Source organism: Mya arenaria, chromosome 8 (genome assembly GCF_026914265.1).
Source record: "Mya arenaria isolate MELC-2E11 chromosome 8, ASM2691426v1".
NCBI lineage: Eukaryota > Metazoa > Mollusca > Bivalvia > Myida > Myidae > Mya > Mya arenaria.
In genome coordinates, this window is record NC_069129.1 from 61790676 (window position 1) to 61817053 (window position 26378).

General features: G+C 36.1%; 2 protein-coding genes and 1 pseudogene across 2 annotated transcripts; all 3 read left to right on the forward strand.

The window, feature by feature from the left end:
- Positions 1–5075: 5075 nt before the first annotated feature.
- Positions 5076–18949, forward strand: LOC128244435 ((Lyso)-N-acylphosphatidylethanolamine lipase-like; annotated as a pseudogene).
- A 2170-nt stretch (positions 18950–21119) lies between these two features.
- On the forward strand, positions 21120–24502 carry LOC128244599 (uncharacterized). The gene is made up of 2 exons (XM_052962604.1): positions 21120–22753; positions 23104–24502. Exon 1 carries the CDS (start codon positions 21904–21906, stop codon positions 22690–22692), a length of 789 nt encoding a protein of 262 aa, XP_052818564.1. The 5' UTR covers positions 21120–21903; the 3' UTR covers positions 22693–22753; positions 23104–24502.
- LOC128244436 (uncharacterized) lies at positions 21277–21693 on the forward strand. Its single transcript, XM_052962441.1, has one exon. It carries the CDS (start codon positions 21277–21279, stop codon positions 21691–21693), a length of 417 nt encoding a protein of 138 aa, XP_052818401.1.
- Positions 24503–26378: the final 1876 nt, after the last annotated feature.

Genomic DNA, 26378 nt, shown 5'->3' on the forward strand with positions numbered 1-26378 from the left:
ATAATTGCTTGTTTCAATGAAAAATCGTAATATATATATACTCCAGTTAGCACCAAGAGCCGTATTTCACGAGCGTGTTAGCCACGAGTGAATTATTTTGCGATCTTACACTGAAACCATTTCATGTTTTCATTATATGTTGAAAATGGAGATAAAATAATGAGATTTTACTGTAGTTTTTAGAAAATTATGCGCGTACGTAACGTCATTTCGTAAACTACGTCTTTAAAATTGTGTGAAATTTCATTTCACTGATAAATCTCTGTAAATCACTGGAAACCATATAATGTATATTGAAGGTACTTCATGCTGGCAACGTCAATTATAATATAAATGTGGATAATATAAGATAGTTCGAAATAGGAACATGTGGCTGCTGTGTTCTACTGTTTATTGTCCCATTTTCCTGTATTTTTAAGACATGAATGTATTTGTTTATGGTATGAACATTTGTTGTACATGCTTCGTAGAATGTTTAAGATTTTGTGTTGTTTGTGGTTTAGTTTGAATGGAATAAAACAATTTATTCAATATATTTTTTTTGTTTTATTGTGGCGTTCATTATGCGTTGTGTGTGCTTGACAAATTATGCAAACTTATAGACAGAAGTGAAAACCTGTTTTCTTTCGCACTGGTGAACAAGTCACATTATTATGACCACCTTCGGGGGCATACTATTGTGACTTGACGCACCATCCATCCGTCCGTGTGTCTGACTCAACTTATCATGTCCGGGCTGTAACTTTCTCTTGTATGGACAAATTTTAAAATAACTTGCCACATGTGTTCCATCTACCAAGACATTGTGTTGCGTACAATACCTGTGTTCTTACCTTTAAGGTCAAGGTCACACTAAGTGTCTGAATACTATGGAATGCTTGATATCAGGACTTAGCGTATAGATGGTCGTGTTCGGGCTGTAACTGTCTCATGTATGGACATATTTTTAAAATAACATGCCACATGTGTTTGACATACCAAGACGACGTGTCGCGTGCAAGACTGGTGACCCTCCCTCTAAGGTCAAGGTCAAACTTAGTGTTTGAATATTATGGAATGCTGCATATGAGTATAGGTGGTCGTGTCCGGGCTGTGGTTTTCTCTTCATTGGACAGATTTTAAAATAACTTGCCACATCTGTTCAATATACCGCGACGACGTGTCGCATGCAAGATCTATGTCCAAACCTCTAACATCGAGGTCACACTTAGTGTGTTTTCACAATGGAATGCTGCATGTAAGGACATAAAGTATAGATGGTTGTGTCCTGGCTTAAACTTTCTCATGTAATGACAGATTTCAACAGATTTTGACGGATTGCCACATGTGTTTGACAAACCAAGATGACGTGTCGCGTGCAAAACCAATGTCCCTACCTTAAAGGTCAAGGTGACACTTAGTGTTTGTTTACTACGGAATGCTGCATATAAGGACATAAAGTATAGTTGGTCGTGTCCTGGCTGTAACTTTCTCTTGTATGGACAGATTTTAAAATAACATGCCACATGTTTTCGATATATCAAAACGACGTGTCGCGTGCAAGATCTGCGTCCCTACCTCTGAGGTCAATGTCACACTAAGTGTCTGTTTACTATGAAATGCTGCATAAAAGGACATACGAGTGTATGTTGTCAATTATGAGTGATTGCCAAGTTTCACAGACATAACACAGACATAAATGTCATGTGGTCTTGCACATGCACCAGCCATTTTGGTTAGACATAATGCAATGGGGTATGTCTTGTAAATGTACCAGTACCAGTTATATTGGTTAGACGTAATTTCATGTGGTCTTGCAAGGCCACCAGCCATATTGGTGAGACATAATGCCATATGGTATAGCAAATGCACCAGCCATGTTGGTTAGACATAACGCCATGATTGTGGTCTTACAAATGCACTAGCCATATTTGTTAGACATAATGCAGTTGGGTCTTGCAAATGCAACAGCCATGTTGGTTAGACATAATATCAATAACATGATCATTTTTATCAGACAAATTATTATGTTCCTAGAGTCAAACTGGCAAGAGAGAGAAAACATGTTAAAGAAGCATTTGTATAATAGGGACGGACGATCAAACAGAACAACCTATATACAATTATATAGAAAGTATTCAAGATGCGGTGGCATGATTTTATAAAAAGTGGTCACAAGTTTAATATGTCGCACAGTTAGCTATATAAATGATTGTCAAATTTCATTAAGCTCAGATGACCAAACGTGGTTAAAGTGTTATCAGCACACATTTAGGTGGTTAACCAAAAAAAGGACAATGAAAGCCCTTGTACAGCAAAGAAAGCGTCAACAAATTAAAATACCACATTTGACAGATATTGAAGGATAAAACATTGCAAAAAAGTATGTATTTTGAGCTTAAGTATGTATTTTGAGCTAAAATGACCTTTAAAGTATCAAAATATCGCTTCCCACATTTGTAAACATCAGATTGGTTGAAGGTTTTCCTCTAATAACTTTTTTATTCCGTAACCTAATAGCTTGAAATAAAAAAACCGAGAGTAACATGGAGAATATAGAGCCGAATGCGCATCATGATGTTTTGGAAACATATCACTTATATTACTTACAGAGCGAAAACAGGTTCTAAAAATCCTTCTTTTTTAACCTTTCACCGCCATTTTGCAACCCAGATTCAAATCTTAACTTAAATCCTTGCAGATTCGGATTACGTCTGACCCCCTGCATTGTATAAATACTTCTGTATTATTTTACTATGACGATTTGCAAATGTCAATGAGGTAATCCACGAAGTGAATATGGAATTACCCACAAGAAAAAGTCTGGACTTTTGACGGCTTGTAACCTAACTTGAACGGTCAGACCGCAAAAGAAATATTGACTTTTATAGGAATTCATTTAATAAAAAGTTTTGTCCATGTTCAAGGGAACACATAAGTTGTATACTTAATATTTAAAAGAGCTTCAACATGAATGACATTGATACACCGATACGGACCCAGATGCTGTTACTCTTAATACCGAATAATTCAAAATAAAACGTAACTACCGAATAATACATTCATTTTGCGAATATTACTCATAAACGTATGGGTACTGTGATAATTATATTATATAGTTACGGTTAAAAAACCCTGTTTTGAGCATTTTGTGGTCTCAAAATGTAGGTTTCAAATATTTATGAGTGACCTCCCTTGAGAATATATGAGGTTGTTCCCTTAATTTAATTTAGCATAATTGATCCACCAAAAAAGGATTCGTTTGAACATGTGCCTGTATCGATTTTGGAAAGTATATACAACGCTCCTGCCCACACGAATCTTCATCTATGATGGCAGGTAGTCATCAGTGGCGTAGCTACATATAGGCCTTGTAGGCCTGGGCCAACAACTTTTTTGAAAAATGACAAAATTAAAATAACACGAAAATGCAATAAAAACTAATAACAACTTGAAAGTTGTATATAACGTTATTATTACAAACGCAAGTCTGGTGTTTATCTAAACTATGTGCTGGGTGTATTGCTTGATTTTATTGTAATCACTGCATATATATATTTAAGTTTGTGTAATGTGCATATAAAATGTCTTTTTGCCTTTTGTTTTTCTTCTGGAATGCTCCCAAATTGCACTATTTTGCTTCTAATTTAGAAAGAAATCTTTGGGGTGGGTATCCCCGAACTCACCCAAAACCATCGGGCCTACAAGTTGTTTTAAGCCTAGCTACGCCCCTGGTCATACCCGGTTTTGTTCATACTCATACTCATATCTACATACATGTAAACAATAAATTTAATTGCAAGGATGAATTTAATTTAAGGATCTCGTTTAATAAGCGTCTAAATGGCCCGTAAAACTTTCTGTGTGTATACAATTTAAAACTCGTGAGTTTGATTGTTTATATATGTTCATATGATTTCATCAGGTTATGTACTTAAATTTGATTGCATATCATAGTGTGCGAGGCTAGTCAGCAACGTGCAAAACGTCTAACAGCTCATTTCAAACACGAACAAAATTGTAGTCCACGAAAGATTATTCCCAAATGTAATGCATATGTTTTAACCTTATGTTCATTGATTAATGAATTAACTAAAATTGAAAAATAAGTCCGATTTTTTTTATAAGAGTTTAAAAATGTGATAAAAGGAGGTATAAACGTTTCATAGAAATCATTAATTTGGCTTATTCATACCCTTATAAAACTGGGTCCTTCAGTTTGAAAAGAATAGTTCGAATTTCACCTGGCTTATGGATGGGTCTTCAAAATTGGCAGTTGACGAGTACTTGCGAAATTTCCCATAAGCAAATGGATCTAGTAAGTCTAGTGAGTATGTAAAAACCGAGGTCATTACAAACATTGATAAAAAGTAACAAGTCCAATAATCATTCAAATAACATGGAAACCAAATTCTTTGGTGAGAGAATATGATATTTGAAGGTCAACCCTCAAACAGTAAATTGAAAATCAAATTATAATATCTACATGTTGTCATCTTCCAATAATATGTCCGACCGGGTGATGTGCGCCGCTAAAACAAATAGAAATTGTGATAAACTATTTTTTTCTATAAGCTCTATAATATCCCCTGTATGACATCAACCCCCCCCCCACCCCACCCCCACCACCATCCCCCGTTAGGTATTAACATTAGTAGGTGCATAAGACATGACAACACTATTATAAGTGCTTTACACATCTGGGTGAATGATCCATGCATATTCATCTGAGTACATTTGTATACAAGTTAATTACATAAGTTTTATGATTATGTCAGTGACAACGATTCGCTAATGCTAATCTAAATGAATCTATGCTGGATAACCAATAACATACATGGATATGCTAAGAGCTTATTTCCATAGGTAAACATTTTCTTCCGAGGTATTTTATCTTAGTTAGTAGGAGCACGGACCTATAAAATATAAACCATGGTTTAAAGGCCCATGGTAGGAGTTGTTCACTGCTCTAGTTTAACACTTTAGCGAAAACGTAATGATAGGGGAGATCACTGCGCACTTATCGTAAAAAATAGTGGTCTGTAACCAAAACTTATCACCTGATGGACAAAATGGCGGATGATTCAACTGTTTGCATACTTGAGTAATATAGTCCTTGTTTTCTTTTTTAAAGGTCGTGAAGTAGAACATTATATGAAATTCGTAGATGATTACTAAATGATTTTTCTGCAATGAGAAAGAACATCATTCATAACTGAGGTAAACAAGAAAGTGCTGGAAATGGGAAGCAAAGACGAAGTTGAGCAGAATTCACAGTCACTGGTGAAATATAATCATAGGTTTGTCAAGTGTTGTAGTTGCGGATATTCTGTGTGACTTTGTTATACTGACTGGAAGTATCTATATAGATAGTCGATCGCAATTAATAACACTTTTTTGTTTGAGATTCTTTTTTTTTTACTTTTACGTAAATGTTGATTGTTGTGTTAATCTTTTTCAGTGATCCTCCATCAAGCTGGCTGAAGTGGATTCCAACATCCATGGCTCACCTTGTACAGATCGAATCTCGAATTCTCAGTCGTAAGTCATTAAGCAATAAATCATCTCATTTTTGCACTTGATTAGTTGACATTTTTTGTTTCAAAATGGATAACACTGCCCTGATAGCCTAGTACCAGTATTGGTACCAGTGGCGATGACTGAAGTTATCAGACACTTTTAGATTTCTTTTCTCCTGACTTTTGATAATATTATATTATATGAACATTTTTTTTGGAATAATAAACTTCAGCACTTCTTCTGGTGAAATCAGGCAAATAAGGTGGAATTTAATAACTTAACTTAATTGTCTTTGGCTCCGAATGAAGTGTTGAAAAGGGATCAAATTTTCATTCATACTGTTTAAAGTAAATATCTAAATGTTTTAGGTGAGAGGTTTTTTATTTTTGGTTTCTCAGACCCGTCGACCCCATATTTTGCTATTTTTTCAGAAAAAAATAATACATTCCAATAACTGTTTTTTCCCGACCTTTTCTGCCCGGTATTGCTGAAAATCAAAATGAAAACAATTATTTTAAGCAAGTATGCACTTTATGTGTACAATCAAAGCCTCTGGGCCAAGTTGGCCGAAAAACAAAAAAAAACGTGATTTGGCTCTAGAGGCATTCAATTTTCAGGAACCATTGAAAAAAATATTCAAAGCAATTTTTAAAAGAACATTCATCACAATGATTTAAAAACATCCTGTCATCAGACAATGACACTCCTTATTCAATAGAACAAGTTACCGCATTTAAGTCATTTGATGACTTTATTTGATGACTTAATTGACAAACATTTACAAATCAAGTTTGGAATGTGGTGAAACACACTTTTTTATTTAAACATTTACTAATCACTATCACTAACTATCACAAGATATTGCCCTATTCACCAAAAAATGATTCTAACATAAAGTGTATTTGGAAAAAAAAATCCCTATCTACCCTTAGCTTGTAATTTTTACATTTATATATATATATATATACATTTATTAACAAGCTTTTAAAATTTAATGCATGATAATGGAAATACACAAAAAATGAACAGTTAATTAAAACAATAAGAGTTAAGGAAAACTGTTTCCGATAATCAAATGTTTTAAAAAAAACATGCATCTTAAACTTGAGAAATTAAAGGGGCCATAAACCGTATGATGATATAGCGGGGAAAAACATGTCGAAAACTGACAATAACTTGGTATCGATGTGTACAATGCATTGAAACTAAGCAACTGAAGTACCACATAGTTTACAATTTATTAGTTTTTCGCAGTTTTTTCATATTTTTCCATTGCAAGAGATTACTAGGTATGTATACCTAGTAGAATTCATTCTTATGCGTGATTGGCTAGTCGATGTTATCATGTGATATTACCAAGTTAGGAATATAGCTTAAATATTCCAATGCTTTAGCACAGTGGATACAACACTGGACTGCAATTTTGGCGACACCGGTTTGAACCTGGTCTCCGACTCTATTTTCTTTTTTCATTTTGGTATTTTTTTTACAATTATGATATTAAAGAGTTAAACATTTTATTAAATATTTGTCCTGAGATTCGTCACAGAAAAAAACTGTTTTTGGTGCCAATCTGGTGTATAGTCCCTTTAGATAGTTTATCAACAAATAGCCTAAAAAATGTTTATTTTAATTATTTCCCTCCTCCTGTGTCTATATTTTTTCAAAAGTTTGAGAAACAAAAAATAAAAAAAACTCTGGCCTGAGTTTTAACGTATAAGTGCAAACAGTAACTTCACGAAACATGTTTAAATTTTTGAAATTAGAAAGTGTTTTAAAGTCATAGCCATCGTGTAGAAACATGACATGTAATTTCATTTAATTCTGTTCTTTTTTAGGCCTTAAAAGCACAGTAGAAAAATGTTTTATTACATTACCTCAAAGTCAGCACAGAATATGGATGATAGTTGCTAACAAGGACAAACCCAACACTCCGCTGGTAATGGTCCATGGGATGGGAGGTGGTGTTGGACTATGGGTTCAGAGCATTGACGATCTCGCTGTGAAACGACCAGTGTATGCCTTTGACTTATTAGGGTTTGGTCGTAGCTCTAGACCAAAGTTTAGTTCAAGTGCAAAACTTGTTGAAATAGAATTTGTTGAATCTATAGAGGAGTGGCGTCAGGAAATGAAGATAGAAAAAAATGGCTTTATTAGGACACAGCTTAGGTGCATATCTAGCCAGTGCTTATGCATTGAAATATCCAGAGAATATTGAGCACCTGTTCCTGGTCGATCCATGGGTATTTCCGGAGCGTCCAACAGGGGAGAGTGACCGCAGTCGGCGCATTCCTACCTGGGTCAGGGCAATCGCTAAGGTTCTGTCCCCCTTCAACCCTCTCGCCGTTGTGCGAGTAGCTGGCCCATTGGGTGTGTCTATTTTTGCTTCAGAATAACTGCTTTAATATTAGTGTTTGTGCAGAACACTTTCAATGTTGTAATACATTCATGTAAGTGTAATACATGATGCAATTTGATGTTATAGATCCTTTTCCTATTTTGAACCGTTTATAAAAAAATGCCATTTTAATATCATCATGATGAACATTTCACAGTTAAATGTTTTGCATTTTTATTTTAAACTGTTGCCTATTGAAAAAAAATTCAGTGAGAAAACAACATTTCACCTCAGTTTGAAAATAACAAAAACATGTTAAGTACATTTTACAATGCTAAACTGATTAATATATCAAACTCAATGCATCGATTACTTCCCTTTACAAATCAAAGGGATATTATAATAGAAAAAATTGCAGGTTGCAGAAAAGCTAACTATTTTGGTGTCTGAGAAAAATATACATGCAGAAGCACAAAAAGTATAGATATTTTTTTACATTTTCAAAAAAATGGGTGTGGGAAATTGGCGGAACAAACATACCGTGAATTTGGTATGGCCTTAGATATATATTGTACATGTATTTGTAAAGTTGATTTCATTTTTCAAACATGTATGCTAATTAGTAACAGTTATCCTTCATGTATAATTTTAGACTTATCACTTATATACTGTAGGTATAAATGGCGAACCAAGTGTTCATAGCTTGCTAACTAAGGACTAAGCTAGTAAGACTCTTTGAACTGATGCATCATTCTCTATGTTTCAGGACCGGGTTTGATCCGCCGTTTCCGACCCGACCTGCAGGCCAAATTTGCCCACTTATTCGATGACCACACAATCCTGGACTACATCTACCACTGCAACGCTCAGACTCCCAGGTATAAACCTCGGATCTTTCAAAGCTCTTCAAAGCTTGTGTTTCTATATATTGTACACCCGACTTTATAAATAAATATTACTTGATCATCTCTTACTGAACAAATGCAGTCACTTCATGATTTCTTATTTGATAAGACCTTTATATGCCTTTATATGTTTTATAAAATGTGACTCACCTGCAGTGTGTGGGCACTTCCATTAAATGGCCCGTGCAGAAATTTGTCGTCAAGAAATTTAGGTCAAGTTTGACACTTGTTTACGGTAACATAAGTCAAATAAAAAAATTGTCTTGTAAACACAAAACAGGCCAAACATGTTTTTATGCCCCCGAAGGTGGGCATATTAAAATCACACCGTCCGTCCGTGTGTCCGGCTCAATAACTCGTGTCCGGGCTGTAACTTTCCCTTGTATGGACATATTTTAAAATAACTTGCCACATGTGTTCGGCATACCAAGACGACGTGTCGCGTGCAAGACCCGTGTCCCTACCTCTTAGGTCAAGGTCACACTTAGTGTTTATTCACAATGGAATGCTGCATATAAGGACATAGAGTATAGGTTGTCGTGTCCGGGCTGTAATTTTCCCTTGTATGGACAGATTTTAAAATAACTTGCCACATGTGTTCGGCATACCAAGACGACGTGTCGCGTGCAAAACCCGTGTCCCTACCTCTTAGATCAAGGTCACACTTAAGTGTTTATTCACAATGGAATGCTGCATATAAGGACATAGAGTATAGGTTGTCGTGTCCGGGTTGTAACTTTCCTTTGTATGGACAGATTTTTAAATAACTTGCCACATGTGTTCGACATACCAAGACGACGTGTCGCGTGCAAGAAGTGTGTCCCTACCTCTAAGGTCAAGGTCACACTTAGGTGTTTATTCACAATGGAATGCTGCATATATATAAGGACATAGAGTATAGATTGTCATGCCTGGGCTGTAACTTTCCCTTGTATGGTCAGATTTTAAAATAACTTGCCACGTGTGTTCGGCATAACAAGACGACGTGTTGCGTGCAAGAGCCCTGTCCCTACCTCTTAGGTCAAGGTCACACTTAGTGTTTATTTACAATGGAATGCTGCATATAACGACATAGAGTATAGGTTTTGTTCGGGCTGTAACTTTCCCTTGTATGGACAGATTATAAAATAACTTGCCACATGTGTTTGACATACCAAGACAACGTGTCAGGTGCAAGACCCGTGTCACTATTCTTAGGTCAAGGTCACACTTTATTCACAATGGAATGCTGTATATAAGGACATAAGAGTATATGTAGTGTCTGGGCTGTACCTTTCCCTTGTATGGATAGAATTTAGAATAATTTGCCACATGTGTTCGACATACCAAGACGACGTGTCGCGTGCAAGAACCGTGTCCCTACCTCTAAGGTCAAGGTCACACTTAGGTGTTTATTCACAATGGAGTGCTGCATATAAGGATAAAGAGTATTGGTTGTTATGTCCGGGCTGTAACTTTTTTTTGTGTGGACAGATTTTAAAATAACTTGCCACATGTGTTTGACATACCAAGACGACTTGTCACGTGCAAGACCCATGTCCCTACCTCTAAGGTGAAAGATACACTTAGTGTTTATTCACAATGGAATGCTGAATATAAGGACATAAGAATGTAGGTTGTCAAGTATGGGTGGTATTTTTTATGTTCAGAGGCAATTTAAAATAACTTGCCATATGTATTTGTTTGATCTTTAACTTTTCATGTACTGACCTTGTTCATAGGTCAATGTCACATTCGGGGGCATTTGTCACATACTGTGACAGCTCTTGTTCTTTATTATTATTGTCTTTTTATTCAAAAAATCTATGTTGAGTTTCATTATGTTTCATGTGGGGTAAAAATGAGGTCAAAATGTCAAATCAAAGAAAAATTCAAGATCATTCAAACTTTATTGGAAAGATCGTCTTCATTACAGATAGATCAGTTTTAAATTTGGGATATGCAGTCAAAAGCTAGATCATTAAGTCAAACTAAAGAAAAACCTTAATACTCTCAAGGCCATGATTTTGACCGTAGAATGAAACTTGGTCAAACTGTTTATTTTCATAAAATATTTTTTAAGTTTGATGCTGGCTCATGCGCTATCAAGAAATTGGAATAAAGTCAATCATTTGAATATCCTTGGTGACCCTCGATCATCCATAATTTCAACCCAATATTTGAATCTGCTCTCTTAACAGATTGAATGTTTTGACAACTTTTTTAATTGTTGTCTTGGAACAAGCCAATTTATGCAAAAAGATGCTGACAAAAATAAGATCACAGATTTTTATTTTAAAGTTTGAAAATTGATGTTTTATGCATTTTTAGCTCGACTATTCGAAGAATAAGGAGAGCTATACTACTCACCCAAGCGTCAGCATCGGCGTCGGCTTCGCCCCTTGGTTAAGGTTTTGCATGCAAGCACACATAGGTAAATATCTCAGCAACTACTTGAGGTATTGCATTGGGACTTTATACAATGGTACTCAACCATCCAACCTACTTAATTAACCAAGTTAGATAACTCTAGTTTGCATTTAATGCAAAAAATAGGCCTTTGTTATTTGACTTAGAAATTCTGGTTAAGGTTTTGCGTGCAAGCACACATAGGTTAATATCTCAGCAACTACTTGAGGTATTGCATTGAGACATGATACAATGTTAGTCAACCATCCAACCTACCTTATTAACCAAGTTAGATAACTATAGTTTGCATTTAATGCAAAAAATAGGCCTTTATTATTTGACTTAGAAATTCTGGTTAAGGTTTTGCGTGCAAGCACTCATAGGTTAATATCTCAGCAACTGCTTGAGGTATTGCATTGAGACTTGATACAATGGTACTCAACCATCCAACCTACTTAATTAACCAAGATAACTCTGGTTTGCACTTAATGCAAATAATTGCCCTTTATTATTAGACTTAGAAATTTTGGTTAAGGTTTTGCATGTCACCACTTTTAAGTCAATACCTCAGCGAATACAGCATGTATTGCATTGAAACTTTACACACAGGCTCCCAACCATTTAACCTTCTTATTTAATCAAGTAAGATAACTCTATCTTTCATATTATATAATTTTTGCCCCTTTATTATGCGATTCTGGTTAAGGTCTTGCATGTTAGCACACATAGGATAATATCTCAGCAACTACTTAATGTATTGCATTGAGACTTTATACAATGGTATTCAACCACCCAACCTAATTGAATAACCAAGTTAGATAACTGTATTTTGCAAATAATGGCCTTTTATTATTACGCTTAAAAATTCTTGTTAAAATTTTGCATGTAACCACATTTATGTTAATATCTCAGCACATCATGTATTGTATTGAAATCTAATCTAACAGTGATCCATGCATGTTTCGCCAAAACTTTTCAATCCTTACACTGAAAAGCAGGGGAATAGTCGAAAAAGCTGTCTCTGTGACAGCTTTTGTTCTTAAACCGCTATTAACGGTTTTAGCCATGAAACATTAATTTTAGAACAGAAATATGAAAATCTGCGATCCGATCTTTTGTCAGCAGTCTTTTATCACTAGTTTGCAGATATTTATGCAAAAAATTGCTCATTCAAAGACGAAAAATAAAAAAGTTGTAAAAACGGTAAATCTGTGAGAGTGCAGCTTTAAACAGCAATTGTGAACAGGTGAGCAGTATATGGTCCAGTTGGTCCTGACTATAAACTTATGTTGTCCTTGGTCATAAATTGTTTTGTATAAATAATTATATATGATATTTCAGTGGAGAGTCAGCATTCAGGACCCTGTCATTGCTGCTGGGATTTGCAAAGCAGGGCCATCATGGCCCTGTATCGCTCACCTGTAGCTTTGCTAAATAAAGTGAACATTCTGACCTATTATCATAAAGATCCAATGAAAAGTATGGCCCCTAGAGGCCACTCTTTTATTTGTCCCACTGACCTAGTTTTTTACCCCACATGACCCTATCAGTAGGCAATGCTTCAAACCAAATATTTAAGACCTAGTCCTTGTGGCTTCAGACAAGAAAATTTTAAAGTTTTTTCCTATATAAGCCTATGTAAAACTTGTGACACCCAGGGTGAGGCCTCTTTTCACCACAGGTGCACAAATTGAACAATCTTGGTAGCGGGCCACTAGGTTATGCCACATATAAAATGCCAATGTCTTGTTGGTTTAGACAAGAAGTTTTTTGTTCTATATAAGCCTATGCAAAACTTGTGACTCCCCCCAGGATAGGGCCTCTTCTCCCCAGGGGCATAAATTGAACAATCTTGGTAGAGGACCACTTGGTTATGATACATACCAAATATTGAATGCGTAGGCCTTGCATTTTCAGACAAGAAGATTTTTAAACACTTTCCTTATATAAGCCTATGTAAAACTTGTGACCCCCTAGGTAGGGCCTCTTATCACTTCAGGGGCATAATTTGAATAATCTCGGTAGAGAACCACAAGGTAAAGCTACATACCATATATCAAATGCCTAGGCCTTGTGGTTTTAGACAAGATTTTAAGTTTTCACTAAATAAGCCTATGTAAAACTTGCGACCCCCGGGCAGGGCCTCTTATCACTCCAGAGGCATAATTAGAACAATCTTGGTAGATGTCCATAAAGTAATTATACATGCCAAATATCAAAGCCCTAGGACTTCTAGTTTTGGAGAAGATTTGTTAAGTTTTCCATATCTAAGTCTATGTAAACCACGTGACCCGGGGCGGGGTCATTTTTGACCCCAGGGGCATAATTTGAACAATCTTGGTAGAGGTCCATTAGGTGATGCTACATATCAAATATCATAGCTCTAGCCCTTGTGGTTTTGGAGGAGAATTTTTTTTAAGTTTTTCTTATCGGTTACCATGGCAACCAGAGTTTCGCATGGAATCCATGTCTTTGAACAACTTTGGTAGAGCTTCATGCAAGGAACATCCCTGACCAAGTTGCATTGAGATTAGGCTAAAATTGTGACCTCTATTGTGTTCACAAGGTTTTTGTACTAATTGACCTAGTGACCTAGTTATTGACCGTGAATGACCCAATATCAAACTTGACCTACATTTTATAGCGATGATCATTCTGACCAAGTTGCATTGAGATTAGGCTAAAATTGTGACCTCTATTGTGTTCACAAGGTTTTTCTACTAATTGACCTAGTGACCTAGTTATTGACCGCGGATGACCCAATATCGAACTTGACCTAAATTTTATAGAGATGATCATTCTGACCAAGTTGCATTGAGATTAGGCTAAAATTGTGACCTCTAATGTGTTCACAAGGTATTTCTACTAATTGACCTACTGACCTAGTTTTTGACCCCAGATGACCCAATATCGAACTTGACCTAGATTTCATAGAGATGATCAGTCTGACCAAGTTTCATAAAGATTAGGTCAAAATTGTGACCTCTGTTGTGTTCACAAGGTTTTTCTAATAATTGACCTAGTGACCTAGTTATTGACTGCGGATGACCCAATATCGAACTTGGCCTAGATTTTATAGAGATGATTATTCTGACCAAGTTGCATTGAGATTAGGCTAAAATTGTGACCTCTATTGTGTTCACAAGGTTTTTGTACAAATTGACCTAGTGACCTAGTTGTTGACCGCGGATGACCCAATATCGAACTTGACCTACATTTTATAGAGATGATCATTCTGACCAAGTTGCATTGAGATTAGGCTAAAATTGTGACCTCTATTGTGTTCACAAGGTTTTTCTACTAATTGACCTAGTGACCTAGTTTTTGACCTGGGTTGACCCAATATGGAACTTGACCTAGCTTATGTTAAGATGATCATTCTGACCAAGTTTCATTAAGATAAGGCTAAAATTGTGACCTCTATTTTGTTCACAAGGTTTTTCTAATAATTGACCTAGTGACCTAGTTATTGACCGCGGATGACCCAATATCGAACTTGACCTAGATTTTATAGAGATGATCATTCTGACTAAGTTGCATTGAGATTAGGCTAAAATTGTGACCTCTATTGTGTTCACAAGGTTTTTGTACTAATTGTCCTAGTGACCTAGTTATTGACCGTGAATGACCCAATATCAAACTTGACCTACATTTTACAGCGATGATCATTCTGACCAATTTGCATTGAGATTAGGCTAAAATTGTGACCTCTATTGTGTTCACAAGGTTTTTCTACTAATTGACCTAGTGACCTAGTTATTGACCGCGGATGACCCAATATCGAACTTGACCTAGATTTTATAGAGATGATCATTCTGACCAAGTTGCATTGAGATTAGGCTAAAATTGTGACCTCTAATGTGTTCACAAGGTATTTCTACTAATTGACCTACTGACCTAGTTTTTGACCCCAGATGAACCAATATCGAACTTGACCTAGATTTCATAGAGATGATCAGTCTGACCAAGTTTCATAAAGATTATGTCAAAATTGTGACCTCTGTTGTGTTCACAAGGTTTTTCTAATAATTGACCTAGTGACCTAGTTATTGACTGCGGATGACCCAATATCGAACTTGACCTAGATTTTATAGAGATGATTATTCTGACCAAGTTGCATTGAGATTAGGCTAAAATTGTGACCTCTATTGTGTTCACAAGGTTTTTGTACTAATTGACCTAGTGACCTAGTTGTTGACCGCGGATGACCCAATATCGAACTTGACCTACATTTTATAGAGATGATCATTCTGACCAAGTTGCATTGAGATTAGGCTAAAATTGTGACCTCTATTGTGTTCACAAGGTTTTTCTACTAATTGACCTAGTGACCTAATTATTGACCGCGGATGACCCAATATCGAACTTGACCTAGATTTTATAGAGATGACCATTCTGACCAAGTTGCATTGAGATTAGGCTAAAATTGTGACCTCTATTGTGTTCACAAGGTTTTTCTACTAATTGACCTAGTGACCTAGTTTTTGACCCCAGATGACCCAATATCGAACTTGACCTAGATTTTATAGAGATGATCAGTCTGACCAAGTTTCATAAAGATTAGGTCAAAATTGTGACCTCTATTGTGTTCACAAGCAATTGTGAACGGACGGACGGACGGACGGACGGACGGACGACGGACGAAGAGTGATCACAAAAGCTCACCTTGTCACTACGTGACAGGTGAGCTAAAAAGCCGTACATATAACTCCAGAGAAGAAGTTGCTTACTCGCAAAAGGAAAGCAACTCCACATAACTGGAAAAAGAATGTACGGAAGCAGCTACGGTTATCTGGAGAACAGTACACAACATCAGAAGGAAAGGTCATGCCAGCTAAAGCTTTACAGCCAATTGCTTGTAGCAAATGCAGACTGAAATGAGGAACAAAAATAACACAAGAACAGAGACAACAGTTGTTTGAGTCATTTTGGGCATTAGGAAATTACGAACGACAGAAGGATTATGTGTGTGCTAGAATTGATGAAGTAAATACACGGACATACTTAGATGATGAGGGTAAAGCCAAATCAAAGAGGAAACAAGTCGCAAGAAAGTTTTCACTTTAAGTTGACGACACGAGGCATCAAATCTGTAAATCCTTTTTCATGAAGACATTTTGTGTATAGGCAAGGCATATATTGATCATGCAATGAAATCTAAAAAAGGTGGACACTTTACTGGCAAGGATTTAAGGGGAAAACATGATCCACACAACAAATTGGACATTGAACAAATTACTTATGCAAAAAGGCATATCGAGACATTTCCGAAAGTAAGTGGACACTATGTAAGGAAGGAGACAAACAGGCAATTTCTAGGACCAGAACTGACCTTACCATAAATGTATGAGCTGTATGTAGAGAAATGTAAGTCGGATAGCAGGGAACCAGTAAAGATGTCCAAGTACAGATCAATATTCAATGAAAATTATAATTTATCATTTCACATCCCCAAAAAGGACCAGTGTTCTTTTAATCCGCAAATATCGTTTAAAATGTTAATGCCAATTAAAGGTATAAGAATTTAAGCTCTTTCATCGGTAGTTTGAATGTTAATAAGACATAGTATTATCCTGGCAAAATAAGACATCCCATGTTTTGGCATAATCACAGCAGCCACTTTTTGATAATTATGATTCAGACAGAAAGTACCATTGATAGTTTAAGTTAGCATGTTTTAGCTCGATTCAAGGCATACTGTTTTGCATTTGGAGACATTCTATTTTTACATAGCTTGTTTTGGCACAAATGTTTTTAATTAAATATGTAATTCATGAAAAGCCAAAACCAGCTATGAGATGTTAGAATGTTATGGCAGCATGTATCTCATGTAAAAATGGGATATTTTTGAGAGCCAAAACAATTTTATCAAATATTCACACTATAACTGCATGTTTTTCTACAACATATATCTAGTATAATAAAATACATGTATAAGAATATAGTTCTTGTGTTTAAATATCTGAATAGTGATTCTTAGTTTTTTTAAACAAAAAAATGTGTGTCCTGAAAAATTTCAAAATACGTAGATAGCAGGTTCTGGCAGTAACCCATCGATTTACAATCAAAATGCTAATGAATGTATGAAGTATAGTGTTATCATGAAGAATTTCAAATTGAAAAGACATACTTTGAATGAGCTTAAGGCAGAAAATGATCTCAATTCTTTAAGGTTTTATTTGAAAGAGTCAATAAAATATCGCAAATATCATGTTTTCTTTTGCAGAGTATGTACCATTTTGTCTGCATGTGCACACAACCGGAAATTATACCTTCCAGGTTTACAATAGAAGATACCTCGGGAAACATATATGGCGTTTACTGTGTCAAAGAAAACATTTTACTGTCATAAAAAGAATAATCAGCGATCGAGCAAGCAAGCCAGAAAGACTAACTTGATGTAAGGATTTTCGATGAAAACGTTAGACACTTTTTAAGTGACAAACTTTTAAGTGAAAGGAATGATGAAGAAGCAGAGGAAGTTAACAAGTGCCTGTCATGTTTTAATTTCATTTGAGTAGGGATATTTTTTATGCATAACTTAAAGCACAAACCCAATGCGCTAGGTACCTGGCCAAATTGGAAGTATACTGTCATGGAACTGTATATTCGCATTTTATGCGAACTGTTTTGTCTTGCCGGTAATTTCACTTTGTGGTAGTTGTCTTATCTTTGGTTTCATTTTTCATTCGTAAGTAAAACATTTTCGCACATGTTAAAGAAGATTTTTATGTTGAATGTCCATTTAGAGTCCGCACAGTGTAAGTTTTATCATATTTTTGGTGTATTTTGATAGATAAATGTATAGTTAACAATTCAGCAAAGTGTCAGTTTGTAATAATTCGTTTTAATATGAAAATTCCTCGATAATTTTTTGTACGCTTTCGGACTATGACCTGTTCGTACCAAATGTGTTTTTATGGCAATTCTTTATGTTAACTTAGATTTTGTTAAAAATATTCAAGTACATATTGTTAGGAACACTATGTAAATGAGAACTATTGTCTGTTTTCAGCTTCTTAGCAATTTGACACCAATAAAGATGGTATGGTTTACATGGCTGTTATTTGTTTATTAGACAACATTGAGGCAGTCATAGTATGAAGACTAGACTGACATGGACCATTCAGACAAGACTCAACTGAGGATCCGATCACTTGCCTTCAAAGCAATGGAGGAATTCGAGCAAGTGAATCAGAAATACGCATCTTCATTGAAAACTGAGTGGGAAGCAGTGAAGGACACTATTAGTGCAAGTATTGAGGAATGTTCGTATGAATCACTTCTAGCTATTGAAACAGTACTTAATTCAAAAGTTAATTCATATCGCCTTGTATTTCAGAAGAATTTGGACTTTTTGAGAGAAACAAGAACTGACCTTTCCATTCAGAAACTTGAAGAGGAAAAATCAATCAGTAAATCAAGAGAGACTGAAATACAAACACTTAGAGAATCACTCATAAAGAAGCTCCAATCAACCAGTGGAGTATTTTCACCGCTACAGTGTCACTCACGTAAAAGTTGCACCAGTACATCTAGTAGGGCTAAAGCGGCCGCTGCTAAAGCTCGCTTACAGTATGCGGTAAAGGAAGCGGAGCTCATGAAAGAACATTCAATATTAGAAGAAAAAAGACTTGTCGCAGAAGCCGCTGCTGCAAGAGAGAAGAAAGACAATGAAATTCAATTGAACCTTTTGAAAGAGGAACAAATTGCTGCAGAGTTACAGGCAGAGGTGGATGCCTTAGAAAACAGTGATGATGAAAGAAATTCACAGTCATTACATGTGCCAGTTGAACAAAAAGTCCAAAGAGTGTTTTAATTTGTGAACATGTCTGCGGAGAAGCATAACGATCACACCCAACATGCAAACCAACAATTAGTGACAATGTGAACCACATGCAGGACATCACAAAGTTTTTGTTAAAGAAGGACTTGACATTATCAAGATTAATTCAGTTTAGTGACAAATCAGAAAATTACCAAGCGTTGAAGGGTACTTTTACTAATGTAGTGAAAGAAATGGACTTGTCTGCTTCAGAAACATTAGACTTGCTTATTAAATGGCTTGGCACTGAATCTAGGAAACATGCCATTAGTCTTAAATCATAATGTGTGGACAATGCAGCAAAAGCCGTTAAACTATTATGGCAACGTCTAGACGAAAGATACGGAACAGCAGAAAGCGTATTCTCGGCTCTAACAGCAAAATTACAAGCATTCCCGAAAATTACACAAAGAGACTATAGTAAGCTATATGAACTCGGTGACATTTTGATGGAAATACAAACACTCAAGGGAAATGAAGCATATGAAGTCGCTCTTTCGTACTTTGATTCAAGTGTTGGAATCACACCAATATTGGGCAAAATGCCAAATTTCATGCTAGAAAAGTGGGTGAATATTGCAAGCAACTACAAGGAATCACATGGTCTTGCACATCCACCATTGTCGTTGATGGTTGAATTCATTCAGAAACAGTCAAGGATTCGAAATGATCCAAGTTTCCAGCTCCCAACTGAATCAAAACAATTTGTGACAAAAATAAGTGGAAAAATGGAACCAATAAGATCTGTAGTTCACGCTAGAAAAACAGATGTTGAAAAGTCTTCAGAAAATGCAAATTGTGCCCTCCATCCGGGAAAGTCACATTCGCTCGGCCAATGTAGACAATTTAAGGCAAAATCGTTCACAGACAAACGAACACTACTGAAGAAAGGAGGCCTTTGTTTTAAGTGTTTTGGGAATAGCCATCAGTCAAAAGATTGTAAAGAGAACATTAAGTGTGAAGAATGTGGAAAGTCACATAATACCGCCATGCACATCGACAGCCGTCATGGCGGGGAGAGAACGGTGCCAACTGAAACAGTGAACAACTCATGCACTCAAGTATGTGGATCTACGAAATTTCCTGGAAAGTCGTGCGCTAAAATTGTGCCAGTTTTCATTTATGATTAAGGAAACAAAAACAACAAAGTAAATACTTACGCAATAATAGACGACCAGTCCAATCGTACATTAGTTAGTCCAAGCTTATTAGACACTTTGAATCTAGAAGATTGTGAAATAATTGAGTATTCTGTGAATTCTTGTAGTGGCACCAAAGTGACATGTGGTCGAAAAGTTTCTAGCCTTATTATATCAAACCTTCTTGGCGACAAAGAATTTGAACTCCCGTCAGTGTTAGAATGTAAGAATATACCAAACAACAGAAACGAAATCCCTACGCCAGAAATAGCCGCATGCTATGATCATTTGAATAACATTGAACGCGAAATACCGCAGGTCAACAATGATATTGACATTCAGATCTTAATTGGTAGGGACTTGATACCTAAAGACACACCTTACGCTCAGAAATTAGCACTAGGCTGGGTAATTGTGGGTGAAGCGTGCTTAGGAAGTAGAAACATTCAGGTAGACAATCTCACATTAACTGTGAACAAAACGTGCATCTCTAGTGATGGTAGAAACACTGTTATCTACCTGTACAAACAGTTTCCTTTGTAAAGAAGAATATAATCCACTTAGCCAGGATTGTGAAATCTTCAGGAAAACAAAAGACGATGATAAGCCAGGTCTCTCAGTGGAAGATAGAGAATTCATCAGCTTGATAAATGAAAACTTCGTTTGTGGTCCAGCTGGCAACTGGACAGCTCCGTTACCATTCAAGTCTAATAGGCCGCGTTTACCCAACAACAAGGTTTTGGCAGAACGGCGCGCCAAATTATTGCATGTGAGCCTGAAAAAGAACCCAGCAAAGAAACAACATTTTGTTGAATTTATGAGCAAAATCCTTGAAAATGGACATGCCGAAGTAGCACCAGAACTGAAACCCAACGAAGAATGTTGGTATTTACCTATATTCGGTGTGTATCATCCGAAAAAAGCTGACCAGATCCGCGTCGTGTTTGAGTCCTCGGCAAACTTTCAAGATTTGTCATTGAATGATGTCCTTATGTCTGGACCAGATCTCACAAACAACCTTCTTGGTGTGTTGTTACGATTCCGGAAGGAACCAATAGCAGTGACAGCTGATATCCAACAGATGGTCTACTGTTTTCATGTGACTGAAGAACATAGAAACATCCTCAGATTCCTATGGTATCACAGGACAATGATACAAACAAGAAAGTGATCGAGTATAGGATGAAAGTACATGTCTTCGGAAACCGTCCATCACCCGCGGTTGCAGCATATGGTTTGCGCAAGACAGCTTTGATTAGTTCTGGCGAGTTCGGCTTGGACGTGACAGACTTCATCATGAACAATTTCTACGTAGATGATGGCCTCACATCTGTTCCTACAGAAGAACAGGCAGTCACCTTGATAGTTGGCACACAGTCAGCTTTGATGAAAAATGGTAATTTGCGCCTTCACAAGATTGCCTCGAACAGTATGAATGTGTTGAATGATTTACCCCGTGAAGATTTAGCCAGAAATCTAACAGATATAGACCTTTCCTGCAGTGAGATTCCATTACAACACAGCCTAGGACTCTGCTGGAATATAAAGAATGACACTTTCACGTTTCAAGTATCGAAAGATGTGATTTACTATGATTAAATTTGACTGGGAAAAAAGGTAGAAACAAAAAGAAGAGAAGTGAAAGTGACGATGAGCATATTGAACATAAACGCATAAGTACACAGCAGTCGCCAGAGGGATTAATTAGCCAGGTGTTGAGCGAAGCTAACTCCATATTGTACGAGGATAGGATTAACATTCCAATCACCAACTTATATGAACCTCTTTCAAGCCTAGGATCCGGAAAGTATGGAAGACAAGTCGGGTAGTAGTGCATCAAATGCTTCAAATCCTACAAACTCGGATATTATTGCATTGTTGGGCCGTATGGATTTAAAGTTAAGTGATATGGATTCTCGACTCAGAAAACTGGATGGTCTTGACGTCAAGGTTGATAACTTTGATAGGGAACTGAAAAAGTTGTGGCTACATATAGACACATTTACGAAGGAAAATCGGGCCAAACTTGATCGTTTAGAACATAAGGTAGATTCAGTAGACGTGGAGTTGGAGGGGGCCAGGAGAAGGATCGCAGACCTTGAACGCGACAAAGATAAGCTCAAAGACGATATGAACTATGTACAATCGCAGAGCATGAGGAACAATCTGATCTTCGGTAACATACCGGAAGAGGAGGGAGAGACGCCAGCGCGGACGGAGCGGATTGTGAGGGACTTTATTGTTGATAAATTGAAAGTGGCTCGCGAAGCAGTTGATAACATGCGGTTTGAGCGGGTACATCGAATGGGACAGAAGCAGAATCAAGTGGGCAGGAGCGGAGCGGCCGGAAGTGCCAATACAAAACCTAGAAGTATCGTAGGGAAATTCTGTTTCTTCGGGGATCGGGAACAAGTAAGAAGTAACAGCAGAAATCTAAGCGGAACGAACCTTTATGTTACAGAGCAGTTTCCGCCGGAAGTAGCCGCAAAGAGACGACGACTCTTCAGACGGGTAAAAGAAGAGAAGCAAGCCGGCAGAAAGGCATGGGTATCATACGATACTCTCTACGTGGACGGGAAGCAAGTGAAGGAGGCGTAGGACGGGCCGGATGGGCTACAGTGTCTTGTGTGGAACATTAATGGACTGAGTGCTGCTAAACGTGAGGACCCAAATTTTGTTTCTTTTCTTGTAAAATATGACATAATAGTTTTATCGGAGTCTTGGACTAGTAAATCGAGCAATGTCGAATTGACAGGTTATCATTGTTATAACTATTACCGGAAATATAGACACAGGCATGCTAAAAGGAATAGTGGGGGAGTGGTCATATATGTTAGAAATAGTATAAATGAAGGCATAAAAGTGGTTAAAAATGTTCATGACACAATGATATGGATTAAACTGGACAAGGGATTCTTTAAAATCGAGTCTGATATATATCTCGTAGCAGTCTACATGTGGGGCGATTCGTCACCCATTAACAATATAATTGATACGGACCTTTTTCAGCGTTTGGAAGAAGATATTAACCACTACCAATCATTAGGTACAGTAATGATCGCTGGGGACTTTAACGCCAGGACTTCATGCAAATCAGATAGTATAATATGTGATATGTATATACCGGGTATAGATTCAGAGGATTATATATGTGATTTCCCACTTCCAAGATATTCGCTAGATAAGGGCAATAACGCACATGGAAATAAATTGCTGGACTTGTGTAAAGCGACTTCATTAAAAATCGTAAATGGCCGTTTAGGAGCGGACTTTGGTATTGGTAGTTATACATGTTTTAATACAAACGGTTCAAGTGTTATTGACTACTTGTTACTTAGCCAACACAATTTTAAATTGGTGAATAAATTGGCTGTTGAACCATTTAATATTTACAGTGACCACGCTCCTTTAGCATTTAATATTCTATGCAATACGCATGTTACTAAAGACATACCTTATGCATGTGATTATTTAAAATGGAGTGACGAAGAAAAATATGTGTTCAGAAATGGTTTGATTGCCAGAACTACAGACTTTAATACAATACTTCAGAACACTGATGTTGATTTTGTTGTCAATGGTTTTACTGATATTGTTCGTGAAGTAGCGGATCCATTGTTGGTCAAGCATGCTATGAAATACCCTTGTTTCGAAGAACGTGTTACTACGGAGTCGTCGAAATGGTTCGACCAGGAATGTAAAAATGCTTAATATGTGTATAAAAACGCTTTGTTTGTTTATAACAATTCTCGTGACGAGAATGACAGGATTGAATTATGTAGATTGAAGAAACTGTATAAAAATATTGTTTCCAGGAAACGGAGAGCATTTAAGTTCAAACGATGCCAAGAGTTTGAACAATTAAAGCGTCGTAAACCCAAAGATTTTTGGTACAAAATATCATGCATCACATGTTTCCGTGACTATTATGTTCTTATATTGAACAATATTTAAGACAATATTATGTTCCAAAATAACTTTGTAACGAAATATGTCATACGTTATGTTAAACAACATTTAAAGTCTAGTTATATTAGTTCATCCACAGCTATCCGTTTATTATGTGTCTGCTTACTACATTGTATAATTGTACAATTCATGTATTTGTATACAATATATGTATTTGTATGCAATATGTATGTTTATCACAAAAAACTGTATAAGTTTAAGTGAAAATAAAATCTGTTCTGTTCTGTTCTGTTCTGTGAAACCGTTCACACGCCGTGGCATTTTGTCTACAATCAATAGTGTTTACGACCCTGTGTGTATTTTTTAGACATTTAAGACAGTGTATAAGTGAAACTTCATAATTGAAGATGTGTTAATTTGTCATGTTTGTAACAATAATTGTTGACCAAAAGCACAAACCCAATGCGCTGAAACAAGAAAATATGCCAGAGAAGGAAGATTTGAAGACGATAAAAGACTACTTTCAAGACAATAACAACGATGAAAAATAATACATGTGGATTTATTGCTAATAATGAATATGTTTACATTAACCTTGTAAAAATTTGTACTTTGCTAGATTATGACAACGCCTAGCTGTTAACCTATATCAAGCTATAAAAGCACCATACACGTACTTAAGTTTTAAATAAAACTTTGTGAGCTTATAAGTTATAATTTCTTTATGTTTAATACCAACAGTATTGTTTCAAGAACTTTGTATGGAAAAATGCAGCGTGTGCTATGAGGACGCCGAAATTTACTTAAAAAACGTGTGTCAATGTACATCTTTAGTATGTAAAAGATGTTTTGAACAGCTGGACAAATACCCATTTTGTAGACAGCTTTTTATTACGAAACATTTTACTGTCATAAAAAGAAAAATCAGCGATCGTGCAAGCAAGCCAGAAAGACTAACTTGATGTAAGGATTTTCTATGAAAACGGTTAGACACTTTTTAAGTGACAAACTTTTAAGTGAAAGGAATGATGAAGAAGCAGAGGAAGTTAACAAGTGCCTGTCAAGTTTTAATTTCATTTGAGTAGGGATAGTTTTTATGCAGAACATAAAGCACAAACCCAATGCGCTGAAACAAGAAAACCAGAAAATATGCCAGAGAAGGAAGATTTGAAGACGATAAAAGACTACTTCCAAGACAATAACAACGATGAAAAATAATACATGTGGATTAATTGCTTATAATGAATATGTTTACATTAACCTTGTAAAAATTTGTACTTTGCTAGATTATGACAACGCCTAGCTGTTTACCTATATCAAGCTATAAAAGCACCATACACGTACTTAAGTTTTAAATTAAACTTTGTAAGCTTATAAGTTATAATTTCTTTATGTTTAATACCAACAGTATTGTTTCAAGAACTTTGGATGGAAAAATGCAGCGTGTGCTATGAAGATGCCGAAATTTACTTCAAAAGCGTGTATCAATGTACATCTTTAGTATGTAAAAGATGTTTTGAACAGCTGGACAAATACCCATTTTGTAGACAGCTTTTTATTACGAAACATTTTAATGTCATAAAAAGAATAATCAGCGATCGAGCAAGCAAGCCAGAAAGACTAACTTGATGTAAGGATTTTCTATGAAAACGGTTAGACACTTTTTAAGTGACAAACTTTTAAGTGAAAGGAATGATGAAGAAGCAGAGGAATTTAACAAGTGCCTGTCATGTTTTAATTTCATTTGAGTAGGGATATTTTTTATGCAGAACATAAAGCACAAACCCAATGCGCTGAAACAAGAAAACCAGAAAATATGCCAGAGAAGGAAGATTTGAAGACGATAAAAGACAACTTTCAAGACAATAACAACGATGAAAAATAATACATGTGGATTTATTGCTAATGATGAATATGTTAACATTAACCTTGTAAAAATTTGTACTTTGCTAGATTATGACAACGCCTAGCTGTTTACCTATATCAAGCTATAAAAGCACCATACACGTACTTAAGTTTTAAATAAAACTTTGTGAGCTTATAAGTTATAATTTCTTTATGTTTAATACCAACAGTATTGTTTCAAGAACTTTGGATGAGAGAATGCGGCGTGTGCTATGAGGACGCCGAAATTTACTTTAAAAACGTGTGTCAATGTACATCTTTAGTATGTAAAAGATGTTTTGAACAGCTGGACAAATACCCATTTTGTAGACAGCTTTTTATTACGAAACATTTTACTGTCATAAAAAGAATAATCAGCGATCGTGCAAGCAAGCCAGAAAGACTAACTTGATGTAAGGATTTTCGATGAAAACGGTTAGACACTTTTTAAGTGACAAACTTTTAAGTGAAAGGAATGATGAAGAAGCAGA

Coding starts and splice junctions, on each gene's coding strand:
- LOC128244599 (XM_052962604.1), top strand. CDS start 21,904: ATGGAAGACAAGTCGGGTAGTAGTGCATCAAATGCTTCAAATCCTACA.
- LOC128244436 (XM_052962441.1), top strand. CDS start 21,277: ATGAAAGTACATGTCTTCGGAAACCGTCCATCACCCGCGGTTGCAGCA.